The following is a 27,800-nucleotide window of genomic DNA, read 5'->3' as shown; positions in this document are numbered from 1 at the left end:
ATGTCAAAAGTGGGAGTCACCCAGCTGCAAAAGCGTCTCGACGGCTTGCTGGCATTCCTCAATCCTCACTGGGATTTTGTTAATTGCCACATGGTGAACTACTTGACGGACCAACACTGGTCGGTCTTTCTTCCCGAAGGCTTGAGAAGGGAGATCTCTGGCAATGAGGATGTGGATCTGGCCATAGAAGAATTATTTTGGAAAAATGATGAAGCAGTAGGAAGATTCCCAGAATGGAGGAGATTCCTGGAAAAGGGTAAGCTGGAACGCCTCGCTCTTCATCCGGAATTGCTAACCAGCGTGGAGGAACTGCTCGAGGGACAGGAGAATGCCGCGCAGCTAAGCATCCGGGAGTTTATGAGCGCCAAGAAGTGCCACGAGGTTGGTTGACTCTCAGTTTGGATGGGGAATCATCAGGATTTCAATATACGTCCCTATTAGGTGGAGCTAACAGCCGCTCTAGTGGACCATCTCGTGAAGAGTTCCAGCCAAGGTAGCTACATTGTGGATGCGGGCGATGGCAAGGGCTACCTCTCCTCCCGCCTGGCGCTTCAGTATGGCCACCGTGTGCTCGGCATCGATGCCAATGCGGAGAACACACAGAACGCCCTCAGCCGCAATCGCAAACTGCAGGTACGCTAGGATTACAAAATAAAATTAGCTTTATTTCATTACTTTTGTAGGCTTATAAGTAAGTAGGTATGTGGTCCATCGGCTAGTCTCGCATCTCGCCCTCCTCGTCGTCGTCTTCCATGCCTTTAATGTACAGCACGTTGTTGCAGCGGATGAGCACTTCGCCAAGATTGCCGGTGACGGAGCCCTCGATCACCTCCTCCGTGTTGGCCAGCTGCATGTTCATGTAGCCGTCGACGGAGACCAGGAAGCCCTTGTATTCCTGGCCCCACTTGAGCTTCACCAGCACAGGTTTTCCCGTCAGGCCGTTCAGGAAGGGCTTGGGGTTGATGGGCATACCAGCCGACATGGTGTTTGTTTGATTTTTGTGGCGTTTTTAGGAAAAATAAAACAAGCGTGCCGAAAAGCGCCGGTTTTTCGCGTAGTATGACCGCAGCTAGACTGTTAATAAATACCCAAGACTAGACGAAGAACAACCCTAACAGAGCAGTGTTGGTAAACGATTTCAGACCGCCTTATTTAAATTCAAAATTTTCTTAAATTTCAGCGCGCTTGGAATGGCCTCACTGAACGAGCGGAGCTGCAGAGCCAAGGAATCACCCCCAAGAGGAGGGGTAAAAAGTCACCGACCAGGGACCCCACAAAATGTGCTCCCGCCTTGGAAAACTACAAAACAACGGCCAGATTTATAACCACCGAACTTGACTTTGGCGTCTTGCTGGTGGAACATTTCCATCAGTTACCTCAAGAAATTAGCCCCAACATTTGCCTGACCGGATTGCACACCTGCGGGAATCTAGCCGCCACCTGCCTGCAGGTTTTCCATGCTCAAAAGGACTGCCGGTTGCTATGTAACATTGGCTGCTGCTATCATTTGCTAAGGGAACGCTACTCGCGGCAGGAATTCTTTGGAAATAAGGCTCTGATGGATATGCAAACCGACTACGGATTCCCACTGAGTCAGTATCTTCAAGAGCAACAAGTGCGAATGGGTCGCAATGCTCGGATGCTGGCGGCCCAGTCAATAGAACGCACCTTGGATGCCAAGGAGCTGCCAAATGTAACACTTTACTATCGAGCTCTTCTGGAGATCCTTGTTTGCCGCCATGCTCCGCAATTGAAGAACGAATTGCAAGTTGGCAAGGTGCGGAAATTTGAGAGCTTCCAGGAGTACATTAAAAAATGTGCCACAAAATTGGATACCCCTTGGTTGGCAGCGATAGAGGAAGATGAACTGCAATCCCTTCTTCAGGAGTATGCCTTGGATAAACACTATTTGGACCTGTTCTACCTGCTACGCATGTCCTTTGCTCCGGTACTGGAGAGTTTAATTCTCCTCGATCGTCTGCTCTACCTTAAGGAACTCGGCTATGAACGAAGCTATCTAATAGATTTGTTTGATCCCGTCATATCGCCAAGGCATTTCGCAATCGTTTCCATTAAACCACTGACGTAACGCTATTGACATTGAATGGTGCCTCAAAAGTTTGACAGGGAAAGCCGGTTCTGCGTAGTCATTAATTTATGATAAGCATGCAATACTTTTGATACTGTATACGTAATATGTGCAGGTGTAAAACATATGTAAATCTAAAAAATTAAAATCTTAAAAAAAATAAGATTCTTTAAAAATATACTTTCTTTTTTAATCAAATCAAAAAGCCAATCTTTATTTAATTTTTTTCCAAATTTTTGGAATAGAATTCCTCTTTTTAATTGCCACCATTAAATGATGAATGTAATGACTTATAATTAAAGCTAATCCGGTTTGTTTTGCTTTAGGATTTCGTTTCACACGATTTGTTTGTTTTTCGTAACTTAAAGCTTGTTTTTCACCTCACAGGTGAATTTATAATCGCTATCTCCCTATCGCTATCTCAGAACATTTGAGATGTATAAAAATGGAAACACATTTTAGAATCGCTTCGAGTGCGGTGCAAAAAGCTTTAATTGTCGGTTGTGTGCTCGGGAGCACAAAAGTTACACATCAAGAAAACGTTTCCTTGAAACTGCTAAAAAACTAGTTGCCAATCCGGCCAGTTGCAATCAAGGTGTGCTAAAGTCAATACTAGTGCTCAATATATAAACCGTGAGTGTATTTAGCGTAAAAGATAACACGTTATTACTAAGAAAATGAAAATTTAAATATTTTGAAAATTATTACAGTTTATTAAACATGATATATTTGTAATAGTGGCGTTAGATATTCCTAAGTTTTTGGTGATTTAGGAACACAACAATTTGGTTAATTTGGTCTCAACAAATGTGTGTTAAAAATATGAATTTGCCTAATGCCTAAATTCACACCATTTTTAGGAGACTTCCTTATACATGTTTTTTGGTAACTGCGTTTTGCTAAACTATAGCTCTTGATAATTTCGTTAGCATCTATAAGCCGAATCTTAAGGTCCCTTATCAGTACCCCTGATAAAGTTCTCGAGAGGTTTTCTATACGGATTTGATAAGGTCTTGTTACAAAGCCTGTTTTTAATTAATTTGAATTCTAGGTAAATAAGTAAATCAAAACACTTCAGAGTACTCTTAAGCCTCTTGACCTATTGCTTGTAATAAAGATAAGATAGCGCTCGGTGGTCTGACCCAGACAATAAGAATAAAAAATCAAGAGTCTGATTACAGGATAGATCTCATTGCGTCGTTGGCTGTAATATGGCGCTGACGGAAGTCCTTTTCCTGGTGGTCGCTGTCCTGGTGGCGGTGTACATGTGGTTCCAGCGAAACCACAGCTATTGGCAGCGCAAGGGAATACCATATATTCCACCCACACCGATAATAGGAAACACGAAGGTGGTCTTCAAGCTGGAAAATTCCTTTGGCATGCATCTCTCGGAGATTTACAATGATCCGCGGGTCAAGGACGAGGCTGTAGTGGGGATATATTCCCTTAACAAGCCAGGCTTGATTATTCGCGACATTGAGCTGATCAAATCCGTTCTGATTAAGGACTTTAATCGGTTCCACAACCGTTACGCTCGTTGTGATCCGCATCGCGATCCCTTGGGCTACAATAATCTGTTCTTCGTGAGGGATGCCCATTGGAAGGACATTCGCACCAAGCTCACTCCAGTTTTTACCAGCGGAAAGGTTAAGCAGATGTATACCCTGATGCAAGAGGTAGTAATTCTTCCTAACTCTATAAAAATATATAAATTTATTAAAATAATATTTCCTATACAGATTGGCAAAGATTTGGAGGACGCTCTGAAGAGAAATGGAGAGAAGAGCTCAGGGAAATATATCACCGAGATCAAGGAGATCAGCGCCCAGTTCTCCACGGACAGCATTGCCACCATTGCTTTTGGGATCCGTGCGAATAGCCTGAAGAATCCCAATGCCGAGTTCCGTAACTACGGACGCAAGTTGTTTACCTTCACCATATCCCGTGCCAAGGACTTTTTCGTGGCCTTCTTCCTGCCCAAGCTGGTGTCGCTGATGCGCATCCAGTTTTTCACTCCGGACTTTGCTCAGTTCATGCGGGGCACCATTGGCCATGTAATGCAGGAAAGGGAGCGAACGGGATTGCTCCGTAATGATTTGATTGATGTTTTGGTGGGATTGCGCAAGGAGGCGGCGGCGGAGCCTTCAAAGCCGCACTATGCCAAGAACCAAGACTTCCTCGTGGCTCAAGCGGGTGTATTCTTCACTGCGGGATTCGAGACTTCCTCCTCGACCATGTCCTTTGCTCTGTATGAGTTGGCCAAACATCCGGAGATGCAGCAGCGTTTGCGGCAAGAGATCAACGAAGCTTTGGTGGAGGGCGGTGGTACATTGTCCTACGAGAAGATCCAGTCCCTGGAGTACTTGGCAATGGTGGTGGATGAGGTGCTGCGCATGTATCCGGTACTGCCGTTCCTGGATCGCGAGTACGAGAGTGTTAAGGGGCAGCCGGATCTGAGCCTGAAGCCTTTCTACGACTATTCCCTTGAGAACGGAACCCCTGTGTTTATCCCAGTCTATGCCCTGCAACATGATCCAAAGGTAATCTTTTGTAACATCAAACGTATAAGACCTCTTTTAACTTTCACCCCAAAACTCAGTACTGGACAAACCCCAGCCAATTTGATCCGGAGCGCTTCTCTCCCGAGAACCGCAAGTCTATCGTGGCCATGGCATATCAACCCTTCGGATCCGGACCACACAACTGCATCGGCAGCAGGATTGGCCTTCTCCAAAGCAAACTGGGCCTCGTCAGCCTGCTGAAGAACCACTTGGTTAGGGAATGCGAGGCTACCATGAAGGAGATGAGGTTCGATCCCAAGGGTTTTGTGCTTCAGGCCGAAGGTGGCATCCACCTGGAGATCGTTAACGATCGTCTCTACGAGGAAAGCGCTGCACGGGCTATTAATTGAGTTAGAGAAGTATAGTATATAGAAATATAAATGATTGGCTGACGGTAATCGCCTTCTGACAGCTGACGTTTTCATTTTATAAATTTGTGTCACTCATTATACAATAATACGTGTCAGATGCGGCGCCCGGTCTTCTGAATAAAAACAAAATCATTATAGAATTAACTTTAATCTGTGAACTTGACAGCTATAAAAATGCGCCACCAATAAATAAATTGTAACTACTTGATTAGGAATCGAATGCAAATGCATTTCAAAATGTAACAATAACGTCAAAGTCGGCAAAACTACATATGAACAAAATGAAATTAGCTGAGATCAGGGAATAAGTAGGGCCTATATTGGTATATCCAATATGATATATATAAATGTATACGTATGTGTGATTGATTTCCTAACCCCATAGGCATTGCATCGCATTGCTCCGGTGGAAAACACGCAATTTGTCAATCAAATTGCCTTTAAGATGCGACACCAGCTCAATTCTTAATGCCAAAACACGCGAATCTACGGCTTAGTTATCGTTCAGTTGTTGTAGGTTGCATTGCTGCATTGCTCCCGAAAAATTTTCCAAAAAATATCCAGGTGAGTTAGACCCCCAAGGAATCCCGGACCAATCGCAGATGGATGCCTCCCTTTGCTTGGGTAATAATGGCCTTGGGATCCAGTTGCATGCGATGTGGAGTGCGTTCGGTTGTGGTTATCAAGTGGTTACGCAGCAGATAAACCAGACCCACTTTTGCCTGGAGAAATCCAAACCGTTCTCCGATGCATCCATGCGGACCGAGGCCAAAGGGCATGTAGGTGTAGGGCGTGTGGAGTTTCCGATTTTCTGGGGAGAACCTTTCCGGCAGGAACTTTCGAGGTTGTGGGAAGTACTGGTTATATAGGGAAACGTTGGACTAGTAAGCGAACTTTATAGAATACCTCCTCCAACTCACCTGGGGATCCATGTGCAGGGCATAGCAGGGTATGTACACCGGCATTCCCTTGGGCACCACGAAGTTGTGGAACGGAGCTAGCGAGTAATCCCTCCCAGAGGTGCATTCACGGTCCAAAAACGGTAGCGGTGGGTACATACGGAGTACCTCTTGTAGGATCATCTGCAGGAACTCCAGCGACTCGATCATCTTGAGCGTCACCTGACCCCCACTCTCGACAAGGGCATCCCTGATCTCCTCCCTCAATCGCTGCTGCACATCCGCATCCTTGGCCAGCTCATACATGGCAAACGCCATCGTGCTGGAGGAGGACTCGAAGCCGGCGGTGAAGAATAACACCGCCTGGGCAACCAGCAAGTCGCCTTCGAACACAAACTGATCCTGTATCCCTGAAGCTTTGGCCTCCTGAGTGCTCCTTCGAAACTCGATAAGGATGTCAATCAGATCGTTGCGCTTTTGTCCGGTCTTCTCCCTTTCCGTCATCACATAGTTGATGGTCTGGCGCAGAAAATGTGTGGCTTCCGATGGAACGACCTTGAATCCGAAGAATGGAACCAGGCGGGGCAGAAAGAAAACCAGGATGAACTCCGCCGCACGCAGAAGGTTGAACTCGAATACGGATCGACCGTGCCGCCGAAACTCTCCATTAGGATCAGTAAAACTGTTTGCCTTCACTCCGAAGGCCACTGTTGATATCACATCCGTGGTGAAGAGGGCGCACAGTTCCTTGGCCTCCAAATCGAAGCAGCGCATCCGTTCGTTGTGCAGCGGCTGCTGGCGAAGATGGGCATCCAAGCTGGCACCCACCTCCTCGATCAGTGGGAACATCTGCTTAAGACGATTGCCGGTAAAAAACGGCGAGAGTTTCAGACGCACCTCCTTCCAGCCGGGGTTCTTCAGGAAGAAAATGTTCTGGGATCCCAGAGGATCACCCTTATGATCAGAGCTCGAGTACCGATTGGAGAATCTCCCGAAATCTTTGACAAGGATATTCCTGACCATATCGGGATCTCTCAAGAGCAAAGCCGGTTTATGGAACACATGAATGCCCACGAAGGGTTCGTTCTCCGCCTCGGGATCGTTATATAGCTGGGATATAAACTCCGCGGGGCTATTTTGCATGCTGAGTAGTCCCATTAGGTTGCCTACAATCCATTTGGGCTTTATCTCACATACTCCCATTCGCCGCCAATAGGAGTAATGCTTCTGCAGGGCCAAATAGAGGATGACCAGGAGGGATAACAGGAGGATCAGCAGTCCCAGTGCCATGATTGCGCTTCTAAACCGAACTTGCTACTGGCGCAAAATGAGCCATCTCCACTGGGTTAAAGCTTTGGGCAAGCGGATACTCTATGTTGGGATCATCAAGATGATCCTCAGTTCCGTGAATGAATTGTATTTGTGAATGGAAAGGTTTTTTGTGATGTAAAGTGGTTTTGGTTATATTCATACATATGTTAATATTTTTTTTGTGTCCGTGAGCGAGGCCATTTGATTTATAAATAGGGACTTTTAAATTATGACGCTTTTTTTAACGTATAGGTTTTTTTAGCTGAACGAGAAAGAAAGACAACAATGGCAAACTGAAGTTTAAATAAAGATCCTAATAAATTTAGATTTTGGAAAGGAAACAAATTTAAATAAGGTCTAAGGATTCCGTGGGATCTTATTTTGTATTATCTGAAATTGTATTATTTTTTTTCCTATAAGAATAGCTAACTTTTTCCTTGATGTTATATATTTTTCTTAGACACCATGTTGCTCATCTGTCTGTTGATGTTAACCTTTCTGGCTCTTAATCACTGGTTGAGACAGAAGTACGACTACTTTAAGAGCCGTGGAGTCCCCTACCTTCCCGCCTCCTCGTGGTCCCCGATGGGCAATCTGGGACAGCTTCTATTCCTCCGCATTTCCTTTGGCGATCTTTTTCGGCAGCTCTACGCAGATCCTCGAGGTGGCCAAGCGAAAGTTGTGGGCTTCTTTGTCTTCCAAACGCCGGCTTTGATGATTCGAGATCCCGAGCTTATCCGGAAGGTGCTGATCAAGAACTTTAACAGCTTTCTAAACCGCTACGAATCGGCAGACAGTGGAGATCCCATGGGTGCATTGACCCTACCGTTGGCGAAGTACCACCACTGGAAGGAGAGTCGGCAGTGCATGTCGCAACTCTTCACTAGCGGGCGGCTGCGGGAGGTAATGTATCCCCAGATGTTGGGTGTGGCTATCGACCTGGAGAACTACCTCAACAAAAAGCTTCGGGATCGGTCAGAGCGTGTTCTTCCAATAGGAAAAATGTGCCAGCTGTACACCACCGACGTGACAGGGAATCTCTTCTACAGCCTGGATGTGGGCGGACTGCGTCGAGGCCGTTCTCAGCTGCTAAAGAAAACAGTAGAACTCTTTAACACAAATCCCCGAAAGGTTCTTGACTTCATGAGTGTGTTCTTCCTCCCGAGAAAGACAAATATGCTGAGGCCCAAGGTTTTTAGGGAAGACTATGCGCAGTATATGAGAAATTTGGTTAAGGATCATCGGGAGCCGGAAAAGGGTGATCTCATAAATCAACTGCAGCACTTCCAGCTCAGCCACTCATCTAACCACTATTCCCAACATCCGGACTTTATACCCTCTCAGGCTGGCATTATTTTGCTGGCCGGATTTGAAACTTCTTCAGCCCTAATAGGATTCACTCTCTACGAGCTGGCCAAAGCACCAGATATTCAAAGCCGACTGAGAAGGGAGCTAAGTGAAGCCTTTATCTCCACTTCCACCATCAGCTATGACTCACTGATGGCTTTGCCTTATCTCAAAATGGTATGTTTGGAGGCACTGCGTCTCTATCCGGCTGCTGCGTTTACCAACAGAGAGTGCACCAGTTCGGAATCCGTAGGGTTCTCCCTACAGCCGCATGTGGACTTCGTTGTGCCGCCAGGAATGCCAGCCTACATCTCAATTCTTGGCCTGCACCGTGATGAAAAGGTACGATTAAAATTGTAAAGTATTAATAGAAATGTTATAACAATACAATCTTTATTCCAGTACTGGCCCGAACCTCTTCGCTTTGATCCCGAGAGGTTCGCTCCAGAGCGGACCAAGGACATTCACCCCATGACCTATATACCGTTTGGAGCTGGGCCTCATGGCTGTATTGGTAGTCGTCTCGGCATCCTCCAGCTGAAATTGGGCATAGCCCACATCTTAAAACTATATTGGGTTGAGGTTTGCGAGCGAACAGTACCCGAAATTCGCTTCAATCCTAAGTCGTTCATGTTGTCGTCGCAGGATGAAATATACTTAAGGTTCTGCAGGGATACATTATAGTTTTAAAAATATAAAAAATCTCTGGCTGTGATTTAAACAAAAAGATATTTTCACACCATTAGTTCCTAGCTTTCCACTACACTGAATCTCATTGTTCCCCAAAGAATTTTAAGGTCATTGTACTTAAAACAAATGTTTAGTATTTAGAATATGTATTATATTGTTTCTTAAACTCCCATTCAATAAATCACATTAAAAAAGTAATCCTTTTTTAAAAAACGTTGATTTTTGCCAAAGTTAGATGTTTTATTTCCACACTTACCCTCTTTTAAAATCTATCCAAGGCTGGGTTTTTGGCCATGCATAATTGAATTCCTTACTTAACTACGACTTAATTCCCTGAATTCAACTTGCTCAGCTTTTCTTCGATGTCCTTGATGCGACAGCGGATTTCCGGGGCGGAGTCACGCTGGAACTTTTCCAAATTCGATTCAAAGCTCTGCTTGATCAGACTCAGCGGCTGCTGGTTCTTGGCTCCACTCAAACGTTTGATCAGCATGAGGACGATGTTGAGGGCCTCCTTCTTCAGACCTGAATGAGGAACTCCAGCGGCCAGAGCCACTGCAGCCAGAACATCCTTGCAGATCTTTTCGACTATAGCCTCCCGGGTTTTTGGCGCCGGCGCCTCCGTCTTGATCTTCTTCTCCTGGTTTATCTGCGGCAGGTCAGGCAACTGAGCGGATTCATCGAAGACATGGAGCCTTTCGATGTATTTTGTGAGTGCTGCTAGCAGACTGACCTGCACTGGTCGAGTGCTCTCCGCCAGAATGCTGGTGCAGTTTTCGGCGAAGAAGAGTTGGTAACGGTGCTGCGTCTCGATGGAATGACGTGGCCAGGATTTACCCAAGGTCTCCCAGACAACCTCCTTAAGTCTATTGAGTGTTTGAGCCCTCTTGTTGCGCTCGTCGGCCGTCAAGTCCTGGCTGGTGCTGGGCTCGTCCTCGTCGTCGGACTCCTTGCGCAGCTCCTTCTTTTCCAGCAAGTTCCAGCTCATGTTGTACACCTCTTCAAAGCGATCTGCCTCCAGTTGATCGAGGATTTCTCCAAGAGAAGCCAAAGCCATAGTGCGATAAACTGGTTCCCTCTTTCTCGCCTCCCTCATGGCCGCGTCAATAATATTCGGGCAGATTTGATGGCTCCGATCTAACCCTTTGGTGAGTCCGGCCAAAGCTTGCAACAAACGCTCCTTGCCCTCAAAAGTGCGACCCTGCAGGCCGCATAGAAGCAGCTTGATAAGTCTCACCCTGTCGGGTTCATCCAAGGAGCTACTTAGGCGAGTGGCTATCGTCTGGATGGCATTCGCCGCCTGCGCCTTTCGTGACCAACTTGCGTCGGTGAGAGATGTCTCCAACTTGGGTATAATGACATTTAAATTGAGACGGATGCCCGCATCCCCTGGGCTAACATCATTCCACAAATCCTTCCACAGCTCAACATTAGCCTTCGTCTCCTCATTGGCCTCCTCGTGCATAGCAAAGAAGATCAGGGGCAACATGCTGTCCATGTAGTCCTTGAGTAGTTCATGGTGACGCTTGTTAATGGACTGAATAGTCAGAGCAATGGATCGATTTCCTGGCTGCTCGGCATATAGCTCGTCCAGCTTGGCGAAAAGACTCTTGATCGACTGCTCCTTGGCCAAACCCAAGAGATGGCCAATCGCACTGGCGTTGTACTTCCGCACGGTGGCATTACGATCCTTGATGCCCACAAAGCAGGCCCGAATATACTTTCCCACCACTGGGGTCATCTCCTTGCCCAAACGGATACTGATCTGTAATATTATCGATACAGTTAAACACTAAATATCTTATATTCTGCACTTAATCAACTTACCAGGCACACGAAATGCGCACAGCCAATTTTGGTTCCAAGATTCACACTAGACTTCATCAGCTCTAGCACTTCGGGCGTCATCTTTTCCAGGACAGGATAATCAATGTAGCGGACACACTTCCCAATAGTTTCCATGGTGTGGTGGGATTTGGCAGCTTCCGCTCGGAGCGTGTCCACCGCTTCCTGAGCCTCGTTGTCCGCCCCCAAGCGAGTGGATACGTAGGATAGCTTTGTGTTCTCCAACTCCCCAGTGGCGCGCAGCAGGCAGGGAATCAAGGTGACCAGATGCGGGGCGATTAGCGCACCCGAGGAGTCAATCATGTCGGAGATGGTCTTGATGCTCACTTTGCGTATTTCGGGTACCTTGTGGCCGACTCCGGTTTCCAAAAGATAAGGCAGAGTCGAAGATGCTACTGCTGTGCCGGATTTTCCATGATCTGAGGATGAGGCTATGACGCACAGCTTGCCCAGAAACGCGGCGGTTCCGTGGGCAGTGACCCTTGTGCCCTCATGAATATCGTCCATCACGCGGAAGAGCTGGAACCAAAGCTCTTTCAGCTCCGGCTCGGGCACCTCATCCACTTCCATACTGTTGGCGGCGGGAACACGACGCACTTGCTCCTCGGTTCGTAACTTTAGGCCGTTGGGACGCTTTAAGAGATCTCTAACTGCCAGGCAGCAGGCAATACGCACTCGCCACTCCTTGCAAGTCAGATTGTCCAGCAGCTCCCGCAATATTTCCCAGTAGTAACGCTCCGTCACCTCTTTTGAGTCACTCACAATTGTGTCCCAAATGGAGATCATTGAGTTCTGAATCTTGGGAGTGGGATCGTACTTGTAGCGATACAGGCGGGGAATGATCCTCCCGAGATATGGCTGCATCTTCTGCCTGGACTCAGCGGAAAGGGTTTTCAATCCAAAAGCAGCTCCCAGTTTGCTGGTCCAGGTGGCATTATGATTGGCCAGTTGCATGAACTGGTAGATCATGTCCGGCTGGTTGAGATCTGAAGCCAGGGAGCACAGCTCCTTGTAGGTGGTGATGTTTCCTCCCGTGGGCGTTTTGCCCAGCATTCCTTCGGCAAAAAGTTCAGTGTCTGCGGACACCTGATTCACCTTGCGTTTTCCTCCAATTAGCTGATCCAACAATGAGTTGGCCAAATCAGTTTGGCTGCCAGAATCGGATAGCGAGTAGACCAGTCCCAAGCCACGAGAAGCAACATCCTGCACAAACTCTGTTGGAAGAAATTAATAAATTTAAAGAATATATGAAAATGATTGTTGACCTACCGCTATCATCGGAAAGGAGCTCGGTGAAAGCGAACTGCAACAGCTCTTTTTTGGCCAACACAGCTGGGCGTTTGCTACAGTGTTTCACCACAGCTAGGAGCCACACGGAAATGGCTTGGCGGGAATGTGGATTGGGTTCGGTGACTAGACGGATTAGCGAGTTCAGGAACTGCTCAAAGTCGCCATCGTTGCAGTGCTTATTCACAAACTTTTCATCCGGTTGTCCCTTGTTTACATCATAGCCACAGAGTGTGTTAACGATTGCTTCCGATATGGCTATGTTTAATGCAGCATCCTTTTGAACCTTGGCCAGTGTAAGAAACTTATCCAGGTTGCGTTTGGTAAAGTGCTCGCCATCGCCAATGGCCAAGTATCCCAGGCATCTGGCTGACTCCTCACGAATCTTCTGACGCGCTGAGGAGCTGCGCAGCAATTGGAAGACCACACCGAAAATCACCAACTTGGTTGAGGAATCTATGCTCGTATACTCGGTCATCTCCTCGTCGTCGTCCGCATCATTGGAGGGTACTTGAATCTCCACTGTTACGTTCGGTATCTCCACTGCCTTGCCGATCATGGAGATGCATTTCACAGCTGCCGACACAAGCAGCCACTGGGATTCACAAAGAGTTTTTGCTGGACAAAGAAAAAACCACATTAGTGGGGCCCCTTAAGCTTGTAGCGGTATAAACTTACATATAATCTTTACCGCGTTAACAAACTGCGGCCATGCAGCAAAGTCCTTGGATTTTTTCTCCTGTTTGAGCATAGCAATCTTGCGATTGAAAGTGTGTCCTACCACCAAAAGCCAGCCGTGTTTGTGCTCCAATGTCTTTTGTGTAAGGCTACTCAAACATTCACCGACCTCCTCATCAAACTTCTCATCGGACAGACCGAAAGCCCACAGAATAGCATAGACTTGGGCCACATTAATGCGCATGGTCTCGGATACATCCTTTAAGGTGTTGCCAAGAGGTTCCAACAGATGCAGCTGCTTAGCAGCAAACAGTTCTGGGGCAGCATTTAACAGGTCATAGAGACAGATGAGATTGGAGTCGCCTGAGAACCGAAAAGTCGTTAATTGATTCAATGGCAAACCCGTTGCTCACTTACTTCTCTTCGCCTCCACACTGCGCTGGACAAACTGCATATATTGATGCAAGGCATTGTCCTCCGCTTCCTCGTAGTGCAGGGTGATGTACTTCCGCAGCTCATGGGTGTACTTCTCGTCGCCAGGAGCCGCTACCACGCCTGCCGAATACCACAGGCACAGGCGAAGGTAATCCAGCAGCTCCTCGTACACTTCCAGGCTGTAGGGCAGCTTGGTGCGACCCACCACCACACAGGCTGTGTTCTTTTTAAGTCGCTTGTTGGCCATCTCGTGGACGTGCGACATCATCACTTGGAAGCTGGGTAACACTACTCGACGCTGCTCCAGGGACAGGTGATTAAAGTCACTTATAGACTCGCTGTTTATGCGATTTTCTGCCTGCTCGATGGAAGACAGCATATTGTAGTTAACGTGATCTTTCTTAGAGGTGCCGTACAAATAGGTGGTCACATTCTCGCGCAGGGAATTGCTAAGAAGAACAAATAATATATCAAGCTGAATAGAAAATTCAATTGATAATCAACTTACCGCTCTCCCGCGATTAGCAGCAACAGGTATCTGGCTGGTGCATAATACTCCGGATAACAGCTGGTGAGAAAAACACTGGTTACATTCTGCACAATCTGCACCTTGGACTCAGCATTGTCCAGCAGCATGGCCAAAAGCAGATGCTGCTGGCCATCCAATTTCACGCTGGAAGGATCGGTTTCCTCATCCACTTCCATTGCATCGCTCTTCTCCTTTGTCTTCCAGGCGAAAGCTGGTGCCATCGAAACCAATGCCTCTCTTATGGAGGAATGTAGTTCTGGTGCACAGCTTGCCAGGTTGTTGAAGTATCCCAGCACCAGCTTAAGATCCTGGCTTACGTCCTGCGGGAAACTACGAGCATGTTGCGCCAATGCCGAATACGCTGCATTTTGCACATCATTCGGTTCGGTGGAGTCGCGACCAATGACTTTGGTGATGCCGGTAAGTATTACCCTAGACACCTTGGAGACCAATTCGCGAGGACCACTGAGGGAAGAAGAGTGGGTTAAGATTGGCTAGATGGATGAATCCAAACCAACTTACTCCCTGAGGACTAGTTCCACAAACTGCAGCGCCAAGACCTTGCACTTCTGGTTGGTGTTTGTCCCAAACAGGCCATCAAAGATCACCTGCAGTCCCTTGGACACGTTGATGCTCTTTCCACGGCACTTGATGAGGTACTGCAGCAACTTCTGTCGCACTCGGGCGCAGCAAGGACGCGTCTGGCGGTCAGTTAACTTATTCTGGTTACCGGCGAACAGAGTGTACAGGGGAGCTGTTACTGCAGGGCTGCTGAAATCCAGCATGGTGCAGAGTTTGCTCAGCTCGGCGATTGCTGGAGTGGCCACACTGAAGCGTGTATCCGCCGAAGCCACCACCAGGGGCACGAAGACCTGGACATCGTTAAAGACACTGGCGCACAGGAAGCGAACTATGCCCTTCTTGACTTTCTCCAGCTCCTCGGCCCGCCAGTTGAAAGCGATCATCCGCTTAAAACTATACGGACTGAGTCCTGGAGGAACATCCTGATCCTGGGTGATGCCGTAGGGCAGGAGAAGCACATCCTGGAGCAGGGACAGAAAGTTAGCGCTGATGCTCGGCTTGTCCTGTAGATCGAGTAGCTTCGATCGCTGTGCCGGATCATCGGGTATCTTCATGTCCGACAGTATGGGCAGCAGCAGTGCGAACAGCTTGTCCTGATAGCTTTCCAGCTTGTCCTCGCTACCCACCACTTTGCTGGCCAATTCTGACTGTTGTTCCAGCGGCAGACGTGGAAAGCCCATGGCGATGAATATGATAGCGAAGTTCTTGAGAAAGGTGCTGCTGTCCTCGGCGGCATACTGATCCAGCAGTGCTTCCACGGGTATTTGGACCTGTCCCCGCGACGAAAGGCGCCTCTTGATGTGGGTCAGCACTTCGACGACCTACATGAGCGAAAAGTGCATTAGTCAACCGGCCAATTTTGCATAGTCACGATGCGAGAAGGGGGTAGGTAACCCCCAGCTGGGCATTGCTAGGCCATCCACTTGCCTTCGTGCGCACCGCATTGTGGGGCGAGTTCATTTTGAGGATCACTGGGGCCAGAAACTTGCCCACCGTGGCCTCCAGCTTCTCATCCGAGTCCGCATTTCCCAGACGCAACAGGACGCGCTCCAGAAGCTCTGCAAGCGGTGGAATAGGAAGGGTTTTTATCAAATCATTTCTGGGCAGGCTTCCTCATTTTATATAGCTCCTCCTATCACAGATTGTGCTGTCGGGTACACCTATATAGTGCAAATTATTATTTTTACCAATTTCTGCATTTGGTCCAGTTTCCATTTTTTATTGTTGTTGCTCCTTTTTAGTGTTACCAGCTATTGTGCGGCAAATTGCCCTGAAAAGTTTTGGCAGTCAAATTCAAAAGCTTTGCAACACTTGCAAATCTTAAAAACTAGCTGCCGCCAAATTTAAGTAATTCAAATCCAATGGTAGTTTCTAGCACCCAATTTGTTTTGCCAAATTAATACAACTTTAAAATTCATTTGTTAATAACTTTTATTTAAAAAAATGGTATTTTAATGTAAACATTTAATTACAATCAAAGTCCTTTGATAAGTTGTTATCTTAAATTCTGCAAATAGAAAGAAAACATAAAATTAAAGGAGAGTTACAAGACTCATCAATAAGCATTTCTTTTGATTAATTTCAGTATTCTCACATTTTGTGAGAAGAGTCAAGGTTCTTCAGCAATTTGTTTTATGAAGACCGTCATGATTTTATCATCAGAATGCCAATTTTAATTATTTTAAACAAAATAAAAACTTAATACACACCTTTCGAGAATACATTTCGCCGCACGACTGCTGAAATGCTGTGGATACTTAGAGAAGACTGGAAAACCAATTATTAAAGTTACTTTTTTTTTTGTTTTATTCAAAAAGAATAACGCTACAAATATTATCGCCCAAATGGTAGTTGTCCGCTCTAGTACTTCTTGAAGCTCTTCTTGGATCCCTGACCCTTGCTGACTTTCAATACGTTGAAGCGCACAGTCTTGGACAGAGGACGGCACTCGCCAATGGTGACAATATCGCCGTGCTCAACATCCCTGCAAGTAAAGGCAAAGGATGGATTAGAACAATGTCTTAAGGAATTTTAATAAACTAAGATTTAGAGTTAATTTCAGTATTTTTACATTTAGTAAAAAGAGTCAAGTTCTTTCAGCAATTTGTTTTATGAAGACCGTCATGATTTTATCATCAGAGTAGGGTAAAATTAAGGCTAGTTCTCACATCTTCTTGGTAAACTGAGAAAACGTATGGAGTTTTCAAGAGTGTTTAACGGAACATGAGAAGATGAGAAAACTTCCTCAGGCAATGTTATCTCAGGAATAAAGTTATTTTTACCTGAAGACGGGCGAGCAGTGGACACTCATGTTGCGGTGACGCTTCTCGAAACGACTGTATTTGCGCACAAAGTGCAGGTAGTCGCGACGAATGACAATAGTGCGCTGCATCTTGGCCTTGCGGACCACGCCGGTCAGGATGCGTCCACGGATCCTAACATCACCGGTCCAGGGGCACTTCTTGTCGATGTAGGTACCATCGATGGCCTATGGTGGGGTACACAAAACGTATTAGCTGGGGAATTCTAAGTATGTTAGGGGGTTTAACTCCTGGACATCACCTCACGGGGGGTCTTGAAGCCGAGTCCCACATCGCGGGAGCGACGCAGCAGCTTCTTCTTGGTGACACCGGGCTTGACCTTACGGTTTAGGTTGACACCGAATTGTTTTTGGAAGGCGCGCTCGTTCTGGTTAGTTCGGGATCATGGGTAGATGGTACAGGGTGTGTGTGCGGATCGGTTCGATTTTTGCAGGTAAACATTCGGCAGGCGGGAACATTCAGTGTGCGTGGAAATGGAACGGAAACAAACAAAGGGGGCGCAACATTAGTCGTGGTTTGTTCGGGATCCTCTTACCTCCGCCGGTGCCCGGAAGCCCAGACCGATTTGGCGGTAGAAACGAGGCCTTTTCTTCAAAGTGGCGCTCTTGCGACGCACAACGACCACCGCGTGTTGTTTGCGGAACGAGCGTTCGGTTTGCTGAAATATACATTTCGTGTTCACTATTGGCGACACCATGCGCTAAAGTGGGGTTAGGGCGAGGCTGCTCTGGATAGTCACTCCTCGGGGTGTTCCTCTGGTCCTCCAGTTGTTCGACCAACCACATCTCACTTACACTGCCTCTGGCATCTTGTTTTGGGTCTGCACCCTCCGTTTAACCCGCGTATTTCATTTATTAAGCACTTCCTCATGGAATCTTACCTGATCAGCCATGTTGATGAAAAAGGAAAGAACGATGCAGAGTGACCGTTTGCCGTGGGCGCTGCAAGTGGGACCGTTGCGCGTTGCCGCCGAAATACCAACATAACGGAGGATAGGAGATGGATTTTAGCATTTCTGTTGTTCTGTTAAGGCCATGTTAAACCGTGGGCATGTTAGTAAAATATAAGTAAGTTTAATTTGTTAGCGATTCAGGAGGATCACCTAATGGAAACTAAATGTTTGATAGAATTAAAATCAAATACGATGCCGTATGATACTATTGGTTTCATTATGTGATTAAAAGTTGTTGGCTATTTTAGTTTCAAATATTTTTTACAAATGGATATCAATATATATTTTAATATTTAAAATAATATCATTTTGACTCTTAATGGAAGTTAACTTGTAAGCTAACATAATTTGACAATAGTATATGCAGATATTTTTAAAGTTTAAATGTTGCACAGCTTTTTAAATTTTGTGAATTCATAAGGAGTTGAGTGTAATTGTGTGTTTTAATTCTACACAGTGGTCACTGTGCGCCGTTAGTTAACATGTAATTTAACAGAATCTGACAATGTAACCATGGCATTCCCGTCTGTAGCCCTGGTTGTCAGTAAGTACTCAAACCACGGTTCTGAACTTTGATAGGTTCACCTCAATTCCTATAGATGGCGCCAGTGTGCCACTGCAGGGGCGTTAACATTTTGAATATTTTGTTTGGCGCACTCAAATTTGCATATCTGCTGATTCGATAGTTTGTCGCCTCTATTGACCTTCATCTTTGCTGGCATTGACTAAAAATATTCAGCCAAAGCCAAGCAATGTTTTTTGCTCAAGTACTCAAGCCCACTCAAGTAGTGCTCCATGCCAAAAAAATGGCTTTGTGCCTGCATTTTGTAGGTTTTTTTCTTATTTTCGTTTTAGTGGCACACAAACTCGCGGTATTTAAGGCAAATGCCTCTCGCGCTAATTCTTCACATGCCCAGCGAATATGTCGGATTAAAAATAATGACAACATAAACGAGTAAGTGCCAGTAGAACGGCCTTGAAATGCCGCCCACTTTCAAGGCGGAATATCTGCAGCTGGGGAGCTGCTGTAAATCCGTTTACGGCTAAACGTCACGGACGAAGGAGGCTGCCTGCTCTCGGCCCTGCCTGCATTTCATTGCCATTGTTAATGCAGATTGTCTGCAGCATAAAATTGCGGCAAATGTTGCTGCAGCAGCTGCTGCTGTTGCTGCTGCTGCTGCTGCTTCTGATGACCTTAACCTGCAAAAAGGGCGGGGTGGCTGCATTAGGCGTGGCATGCGTGTGAAGCTGGCGAAGGTTTTCCCAGTCGGCCTTTCGCCACGCTCGGCAATTTCACCTTGCCGAGGCGCAGTGACGGCAATGAAATCCCTATACTATCCCAATCCCACCGCCCCTCCCCCTTCAAGGCCACATCCTTCCATCGTTTGGAAAATGCTCAGGTAACTGAAAATGGAGCTGGTTGGTTACTGGTTACTGCCGCCCAGAACATCATTCGGCATTATCGATTAAATAAGCCCCGGGACATCATAAACAGCAGTAACAAAGTTTACAACTTTTTCGCTTTTGTTTCCCTCGGTTATTATTATGATTTTCATGCTCATTGCCATTGAGGCTCTGGTGTTACTGCTGTTTGCCCGGGCAAATGAAAAAACTTTTACGAACTGCCAAAGTTTGCCCAGTCAACAGTTTAAAATCGAAGCTGGCAAACATGTTCCAAAGTCGAAATTCAATAACCACCAAAATATTACTTTTGTTTACTAGTTACTAAAAATAAAGTTACTTAATGGGATTGGAAAAGTATATAATAAAGCACATAAGCTAAATAAAATAATCATGAAATCATTTAGTTTGCCCAAACGTAAAGACTAGAATTGACAATTTTAAGGCTTTAAACAATGTTACACCTAAAAAGCAATGAGTTTTGGTTTAATGATCTGCAATTGTGAATAGAGCTTTAAGTATAAGTATACCTTCTAGCTTCAATTGTTCTTACCAAGAATGTACTTCAAACGAACAACACTAACTTATTGAAATACCAATCTTCAGACGAGTTTTTAGCTTACAAAATACTTTAAAACTATCCATTAGATAAAAAAGTCAATCTTTGACAATTTTCCCTATTTTGGGTTCAGTTTTTAATGAACTGAAGTAGAGCACAGGATTTGAATATCGTAATGGTATATCATTATTTTCTTGATAAAACATCTATTAACAAACTTACCCCAAATTGGATTTGACCTACAGAGAGTTCAAGCCATAAAAGGTCGACTCCAAAAACATCGTTAAGCTCTTTAAAGTCAGCTCCCAACTTTTCGTTGTTGGCCTCAAATTAAGAAAATAATTTCCATGCTGACGGGATGGGACAAAGAGTGCAAAGATAACGGCATCAAGTGCGCAGCTTAACGGTACATTAGGTAAACAGTGTTGTCAACTTGTCCTGCCGGGGGTTTGGGGCGTGGCTCTATGCTTTAGTATGGATTCTACAACACTGAATACATACACTTAAAACTTGAAAGTGGGTCGGAAAAGCGGGGCAGCGGAGTCACGAGACGGAACCATTGACCCCATGAATGGAAAAAGCTTCGGGGAGGTCTGAACTCTGAACTGGCGGCAGGGAACAAAGCGGATCTGTGGTGAAAGCGGTGGACCAGGAATTCCATGGCACCGAAAAAAAACGTACTAATTTGTATCAACATCAATGAAATTGATATGTTTTACAATTGAATTAAAATAGACACAAATAGGATTACCAACAAGCTCCTTCTCTTGGAATACAGTTTTAAGTAGGGTCAAAGTTGAATGATTTTAATGTCATTGAAACCAAAATGTATATTTATATATTGTATTTATTTGTAATTAAATTCGTTGTGTGTATTCTAATTGTATTGGAATTTTCAGGTAAATCAATGTTTGTAATTTTTTTAAAAGAATACATACTGTGCTTTTTTATAAGTACAAATTATAAATGTTGTTACACTGTCTATAATTATGTTTGTTTATAAAATTTGTTTTAACGAATCCTTAAACAAAGAAGAAATTCCGTAAGCACCCATTTTTGTTTTTGGTGCACCAGCCATCCCCTCAATCCGTAGACCCCTTAAAAAGGGAAGTTGGGGTTGGTGTTCGGAACGTGTATTTGAAAAGTGACCGAGATAATTTTTGGCATGCTTTGTTTGGTTTTACTTTCGCCAGCGGTTCGCCCACCTCGCCCAGTCCATGCAACTTTGATGAGCAGCAGCTGGGGCTGCGGTTGAGCCCAGGGGCTTGGGTATGGAAGTGCCCCTCCACCTCCGGAAAAACCCTAACCACCCAACCCCTAGGCCCCCCAAAAAAAGACCCCTCCAATGGGCCTCCCTGTTCGTTGGGTTGTTTAACAAGTAAATTTATGCGTTGCGCGTGGGGAGATTGGACGGGTGGTAAGCTTAGAACTGGCAAAGCCACCCCTACTCCCCTTTTATCTTTCTGTATCTCTGGCTCCTCGTAAAAAGCAAATGCATAGAAATTATTACGATGGCGTATTTTTCGGTGCTTTTGGGGGGTCTCTTCGCAGACAGGCCGTTGCCTTGACTACCCACCTGCACACTACCCATCGCCGAAAAAGGGTTGCACACAGCCACAGTAATTATGTTAATTTTCCGTATACGTAACATTCTCCAAATATTTGCAAATACATAAATTCCAGAGACGAGGGTCCCCCAAAAAGAGACAACCCTCAGTTGATGAAAATGTTTGCTATCAGCGGGTTGCCAGAAAAACCTAGAGACCATTCTCGGACATTTATTGGTTTGGGCCAGGCCAATGACGGGAGTAAAATAAGACTGAAGAGTGACAGGTTGTACGGAAATTAGCTAAAGAAATGCAAAGTAAATTTCCGCTTCAGACAATTATCCAACGAATTTTATTGGCATAATATTGTTGGAATCACCGGTAATACCTCCTGAACGGATATAAACAAAATAAGCCCTTCTGTCAGCCCACAGATTTCTTGTTAATTAAGGAATAACGCTACTTGACTGCCTAATCGGAAGCAGCGTCCACATGGAAACCTCACAAATCACCCGGCAAACAACTCTAATGAAGCCTGTCCAGGGGAGTTTTGGGAGTATGCTACCCTCCCAATTTTCCCTCGGTGGCTGGCTAATTGAAAAACTTTCGTACTCCCCGAACACGTGCCACCCACTGATTCGTCCGTGGGAGGCACTGCATCACGCCCATCGTTCGTCTGTTTTATGGCCACAGCTCGTTGCTGGGCTCCTGACGCCTCCTTATCGCCCCCAGGACCTCTGTCGCTGCCCTCCGGGATCCGCACAAAAGGCCGTAAAAACCCTGCCAGCTCCTCGGTGTCCTGACGTCCGCAATTAAAGAGCAACAACAATGCCAGGCGCGGCAATAAAAGGACCTGCATGAAAAGTGGAATTCCTCGCTGGCTGTTTAAGCTATACATATCAGAGGGCATTTTCCCGTAAATACAATTTTCGTATGAATGGCATTACGAAATATTGCTGAAAATATTTTTTGATTAAATGTGAATGAGTGTTAAGTCTTTAGAGAAATATCTTTAATGTATTTTTATACACTAGAGAATGCCTAAAATCGGTGTACATAAATAATAAAGAGGCCTTGCTAATATTTTTGAATTCATTGAATACAACACATAATAATTATTGTCTTTAAATATAAGATTGTATTTTTAATAAAATATGAATTTTATATAAATATACAGGAAAATAAGTATATTTGTTATACATTTTTCACTTCTATTGATTATTTTCTATGATATTACTCATACGACCCGTGTACCGCATTTCCTTTTTTATAAGCTTTAAACCTTTTTCTGTAACCATTTTTTGGTTAAAACAACTTAAGTTGTCCTCAACAGAGAAACGTGGCTTTTTGGCCTTCATAAAAATTACACATACGACCCATGGGCCTGCACTTAAAATTGTTCATCGATATGGAAAATGTTCACGAGGATTTTCTGTTCAACTTGTACCCTGTAGTTGCCTTTTCCCATTTTATTTTTTTATGAATTCTTAATTCATAGCGCATCAACTACTCGACTTGCCGCTGAATAAAACTTCGTTTTAACGTGAATTTTTTTGGCCAAAATTTTTTTTTCGAGGCATCCGTTGCCTTGGCCCTGGAGGCCAGACCCGGGGCTTGGCTCAATTTTGGGCGGGGCTGCTCCGGAGCCAGGTCATCTGGCATGCTCCTGGTCTATCTCCACGTCCTCCGAGCGCCGCGGGGCATGTGAGGCGTGGATTTATTGGCCGCGCCCGCTGGCAGGCCGTAAAAAAAGACGAAATTCGCATTAATTTCTTAAATTGAAGCGTCGCCGGGGCAGACAAACGACGCCCAGGGAAGAGGAAGATTACATTTCCTTTTTATGTCAAAATTGGAAAGGGAAACGGGAAGGCAATCCGGAAAATCGAAGCGAAGGCAAAGCATGGAAATTGGCAAGCGAACCTGAACCTGATTAAACAGGTCTATTCGATTTAATCTACGTATATAGTACACATAGTATATGTTGGTCTTGTGTTCGTTAATTGGACCAAATTCTTTTGTCTGGTTCGTCTCTCTTTCATATTGTATCCTTCTTTCCCTCTCGATGAATTAAACGAGATGGGGGAACAGCCGCTTTCTTGCCATTGTTCATCGCAAATTTATGCATGACATGGCCATGATTTATTCCAAATTCTGGTGTAAATTAAAATTAAGTGGATTCTGTTTTTCATCGCCAGCACTGTGAGCGATAAAATTAATTTATTGATTGAAAAGCTTTAAGTGATGTGCTAATATTGGTTAGATGTATTTCAAAATAAAGGAATAAAAAATGAATGTAATCAATATTTTATTAAATTACGTTGCCAATACTCATGTACTTTAAATTCTTGAAAACACTTGCCCTTCCACTATGGTTTTTTCCTTAAATTTCCTTATTTTTACCCCATTTAGTTATGCAAGGCCACATTATTCTCTTTTGACTAGTGTGACCCTGCTGTACCAATTAAGGTTTATTTTATGTTTGTGCATTAATACATTCCCTTTGTGATGTTAAAGTTTAAACATATCTTGAATTTATTTTCCACTTTAACTTGCTTCGTCTCTTCCTCTCGTTCAATTTAACCGCATGCAATTCGGCCGCGCTGTACTTAGCGAAACTGGGGCAACAGCGATTTGTGCCTCTGCATCCGGCGTTCACAATGATCCATGCCCACATCCTCATTCCCAGATATGTATAGCCGCATCCAGAGCCACAGTCACAGCCAGAGTTGCGCATCCAATGGACAATGGTGGCCCATGTTTATGGCTTTGGCTGTTGCTGAATGCCTCGATTGGTCAGATGCGCCCCTCCGAAATAAAACGGGTAACATGGGTTGGCTTGGAAAAAGGGGAGCACTGAAGGGAAACTATTGTAAGCATCGACAAAGATTTACGAGTCGCATTTATGAGGAAACTTTGGCCCGGACCCGCAAACTGGATGAGTAATGCATGTTTTGTAATTGCCACCATACATCAATTGTTAGCAGCCAATTTGGCAATCGATATAAAAAATACGCGTGCGATGGCCATTAACACATAATCATCACCCCAAGGCGGTGGTCGCTGGAGGGGCAGTAAAATCCGAAGGACCTTCATTAAACTGCCAGCAAATCCAGCCATGTGTGTGCTGGCGGGTGTCCTTCGCATCAAGGATGTGCCGGCATTCGCTTTCGCATCCGCATCCGCAAACGTATACGTATTCGTATCCTGTAATCGCAAATAATCATCCACTTAACGTGGTGAAACTTTATGCCGGAGATGGCTCAGCCAGGCTCTTAGCTCGGACCCCAGCTCCAGCACAATGTGCCTGGGACTTAGACATGGACATGGACTTGGACTCGCACAGTGCCAGCCATAATCATGTTTATTATATGCTTTCTGGCAATCGAGCCCATGCAAACGGCTTGTTTGTGCACAGAGAAAAATAATGGAATGTTATTTATTATTAATTAACTTTTTCTATATTTGTACAAATAATATTCTTTATATATTTATAGATATATACTTGAAAATTGATTGAAGTTGTATATAGATGCACCTTTATTTGAACCCACTCTTGACCGTATTGTTTGTGATTGAATTTATACTTTCTCCCTTAACCAAACTGAACGAAAGAATAATTTTTAGTGAAGGCTTTACTCAGAAAACTGAGACCAAAAATACCACAGGACCAACTCCTCTCAATTGCTTTCTCTCTGATTGAAGAAAAAAAAAGTTCTTGAAATCAAGACAAAAGTACTCTTAAAAATAAATTAAGAGAATAAATCTAAGTGAATAAAGACTAATTTTTAGTGAAGGCTTTTCTTAAGAAAACTGAGATCAGAAACGTTTTTGACATCAAGACAAAAGTACTCTCTAATTTGAGTTTCTGGATAAGGGAGATAGGGATTAAAGTAGTCTTGTAAACCGCGAACACTTCATCTTGATTTTGAGAATCGATCTTGGCTCACTTTTAAGACTGAGAGAAAGGTTACCAGAAGGTTTTTTTTCCAGGTGTAGGGTTTTTTCCGTGTCTTCAGCACAAAGGACACGAATGGCCCCGAACCACTAAAGGAGTGCTTGGATGGCTGTGTATCTCTGCTCTTGACAAGTGAAACGGGTAGCTCGGCCTGTGTATTTTTAGAGCCACTCGTTTGACTGGCCAAACAATCTCGGGCATCAGGACATCAAACGTGAATCCACCCAGCGAATACATACATATGTAGGTGCCCCTTAAGAGAGGCCTTAAATTCCAGCTGTGGCCCATAAAGAAGCGCGAGAGGAAGTGAAGCCATTTCTAGCGCATCCTGGCCATCCTGACCGACGGCGAACATCCTGCCCAAGCAGGACCGCCAGAAATTGTAAATTTTCGCTGCTCGACAAACAAAAACGCAGCAGGATGTGCAAGCCAAACAGTTGCTGAATTTTATTGTCAGTGGATGTATTTTCTGCATTTTTCTGTGGGTGTAACTGTGGCTTTTGCCCGATCTCCGGCTAATGCTTTTAACTGGTCCGCTTGGCTTTGGCTCAATAGATTTTTGGTTCTAAGCTGGAAAACCGAATGACCAACAAATCAAATAGCGGAAAACTTTTATTTTGCAAAAGTTTTGCTCATGCTTCCGTCGGATGCACTATGGGGAATTTGACCACTTTTTTTGGCCAAAACCCATTTTTTAAAAGTCGTTAAAAATAGGTTTTGTTTATCAGAATGCATCACGATAACATCAATATCTAATGTTACTAACAGAAAAGTTTAACAGTACGCACCACTGTTAAGTTATCAGCTGTTAAAGCCTGTTTTTATTTCAACGAGGTGGCAGCGCTGGTAAAGCGCCTATTATTCTTAATAGTTTAAATTGTCAAAAAGTGTAAAATTAAACATAGCTCTGAGGTTTTTGAAATACCATCCAATCAGAGGGACTTCTAACTTGTGTTTGTGACCTTAATATTGTATTTATTGATTGTGGTGCTCGTATATTCGTGTTCTAGTTCTAACCTCAAAAAAATCAAAATCTTTAAGTTAATTTGTATTTTTAAATAGAGCTACAAAGTGATTCCAGCAGTTTCCACCTCTGAAACCTTTTTTATCTTGTAGAGAATTTAATTCTCATTGAGCTCGGTTAGTATAAAAGTGCACTTTTGCGCACTTTCTCTAAAATTTAGCTTTAAAGACCTCTACCTAATATGGTATATTTTCCTCATTTTTGTCTGGTAAATGCCAGTTTCGATGTTATCTTAAGAAAAACAGTGTGCAGTTATATTTCTTATTAAATAACGATTATTTAAAAATTATTTTACAACATCATTTCACTTACTTAACGTTGATATATAGGATTTTAGTATTTTTGTTAAGAATTATAGTGATCACAATACAAAAAATTACAATTTCACTAAAAAAATGGGAAATAAAAAAAGGCAAATTTTTTTTTTTAAATCAGTTTGGTCTCTTAAAAAAAAATTCAAGAAAAAAAATTTTTTTTATTTTATTGACAAGAAAAAAAAATTTTTTTTTCTTAAAAAAAAGGCGGGACCACGCCCATCTTTTTTTAATTTACTTCCTTTAAATTTTATATACTTAATTCTAAAAACAAAACTTTTAAATGTTGCTTTGTTCTTAAGATATTAATTAATGCCACAAAAAGTGAGCAAATTCCCCATAGTGGGATGGTCGGGTGGTTGCCTCGTAGTTCCAACTGCTTCTTGGCCAGCGCGACCATCTTTGGCCCCATAAATAAGCCAGCAAATTGCATGCTTCGCTGCCTCATCGGATCCTTAAAAAAAGGGGGGTTTCAAGGGGGATTTGGGGGCATGGTAAGTGGACTAGCAAATTGATGGCTTTGTAGCAGTTGTGGTAAATTTGCTGGCCCTTTGGGCGGTTTTCATGGGCCGCTTCTTGTTTCCTTGAACTCTGACCAGCAAATTGTATTTATGCGTTAATTATTTCATTAACGCCCCATTGAGTATCGCCTTCTTGGGCATTTGGGGCGGTCAGGGATCATCCCGCCCCCCCATCCCCTCTCGAATTATTCCAGCCTATTGCATTCAAGTGATTTTGATTCCTGGCCTTGGGGGCGTGGCCCCTTGGGCGTTGTTGTGCAATCGAATGGAAACGGAATGTGATGCCCATCGAATGGCCTCATTAGGAGACACAGATGGGCAGATGGAAAATCCCGTGAGCCCTGTCCAAATGTATTTTAATTAAATGCATTCAATTGGGGGTGGAGTCAAATGGTTGGGAACTGCCTCCACCGAGAGCAGCCGTCCACCAAGCAATCAATGACTCTGAATTCCTCAACGGGAATTTATTGAACGCGAAAAGGCACTTAAATTAACTATCGCACAGGTGTAAATTGAGATTACGCAACAATAAAGTTCCATAGACATAAATTAAGCCTCCGAAGTTAATAGAATTTGAATATA

General features: G+C 44.5%; 6 protein-coding genes across 9 annotated transcripts in view; 2 read left to right on the top strand and 4 right to left on the bottom strand.

The window, feature by feature from the left end:
- On the top strand, nucleotides 1-2,724 carry LOC108008330 (probable methyltransferase-like protein 25). The gene is made up of 3 exons (XM_017072155.4): nucleotides 1-381; nucleotides 442-633; nucleotides 1,181-2,724. The coding sequence occupies exons 1-3, from the start codon at nucleotides 1-3 to the stop codon at nucleotides 2,087-2,089; spliced, it is 1,482 nt and encodes a 493-aa protein (XP_016927644.3). The 3' UTR covers nucleotides 2,090-2,724.
- On the bottom strand, nucleotides 640-1,083 carry SmF (small ribonucleoprotein particle protein SmF). The gene has a single exon (XM_017072158.4). The coding sequence runs from the start codon at nucleotides 980-982 to the stop codon at nucleotides 716-718; it is 267 nt and encodes an 88-aa protein (XP_016927647.1). The 5' UTR covers nucleotides 983-1,083; the 3' UTR covers nucleotides 640-715.
- LOC108009231 (Cytochrome P450 6g1) lies at nucleotides 2,546-9,485 on the top strand. Its single transcript, XM_065863127.2, has 7 exons — nucleotides 2,546-2,722; nucleotides 3,271-3,765; nucleotides 3,829-4,629; nucleotides 4,689-4,999; nucleotides 5,539-5,585; nucleotides 7,692-8,920; nucleotides 8,981-9,485. Exons 2-7 carry the CDS (start codon nucleotides 3,301-3,303, stop codon nucleotides 9,260-9,262), a joined length of 3,135 nt encoding a protein of 1,044 aa, XP_065719199.2. The 5' UTR covers nucleotides 2,546-2,722; nucleotides 3,271-3,300; the 3' UTR covers nucleotides 9,263-9,485.
- On the bottom strand, nucleotides 5,007-7,630 carry Cyp6g2 (Cytochrome P450 6g2). The gene is made up of 2 exons (XM_017073397.4): nucleotides 5,942-7,630; nucleotides 5,007-5,878 (listed from the first exon to the last, which is right to left on the bottom strand). The coding sequence occupies exons 1-2, from the start codon at nucleotides 7,208-7,210 to the stop codon at nucleotides 5,591-5,593; spliced, it is 1,557 nt and encodes a 518-aa protein (XP_016928886.3). The 5' UTR covers nucleotides 7,211-7,630; the 3' UTR covers nucleotides 5,007-5,590.
- Nucleotides 9,484-15,935, bottom strand: LOC108009228 (proteasome-associated protein ECM29 homolog). Its single transcript, XM_017073391.4, has 9 exons — nucleotides 15,812-15,935; nucleotides 15,552-15,682; nucleotides 14,565-15,445; nucleotides 14,022-14,507; nucleotides 13,496-13,962; nucleotides 13,079-13,441; nucleotides 12,383-13,018; nucleotides 11,096-12,327; nucleotides 9,484-11,033 (listed from the first exon to the last, which is right to left on the bottom strand). Exons 1-9 carry the CDS (start codon nucleotides 15,837-15,839, stop codon nucleotides 9,594-9,596), a joined length of 5,664 nt encoding a protein of 1,887 aa, XP_016928880.3. The 5' UTR covers nucleotides 15,840-15,935; the 3' UTR covers nucleotides 9,484-9,593.
- A 468-nt stretch (nucleotides 15,936-16,403) lies between these two features.
- The window catches only part of LOC108008443 (ribosomal protein S11), a 145,573-nt gene continuing 134,176 nt past the window's right edge, over nucleotides 16,404-27,800 (bottom strand). For 2 of the 4 annotated variants that reach the window (XM_065863865.2, XM_070994747.1), the window contains 3 exons: nucleotides 17,187-17,312; nucleotides 16,907-17,112; nucleotides 16,404-16,608 (listed from right to left, as the gene is read on the bottom strand). In XM_065863865.2, the coding sequence (XP_065719937.2) occupies nucleotides 16,485-16,608; nucleotides 16,907-17,112; nucleotides 17,187-17,312 (456 nt within the window). In that variant the 3' untranslated portion in view covers nucleotides 16,404-16,484. Of the gene's footprint in view, nucleotides 16,609-16,906; nucleotides 17,113-17,186; nucleotides 17,313-17,480; nucleotides 17,604-17,825; nucleotides 17,946-27,800 lie in introns of those variants that run through there. The other 2 variants (XM_017072293.4, XM_017072294.3) reach the window with 2 other exon arrangements.

Source organism: Drosophila suzukii, chromosome 2R (genome assembly GCF_043229965.1).
Source record: "Drosophila suzukii chromosome 2R, CBGP_Dsuzu_IsoJpt1.0, whole genome shotgun sequence".
Classification (NCBI taxonomy): Eukaryota; Metazoa; Arthropoda; class Insecta; order Diptera; family Drosophilidae; genus Drosophila; species Drosophila suzukii.
This window is presented reverse-complemented; position numbering and strand designations above follow the sequence as displayed.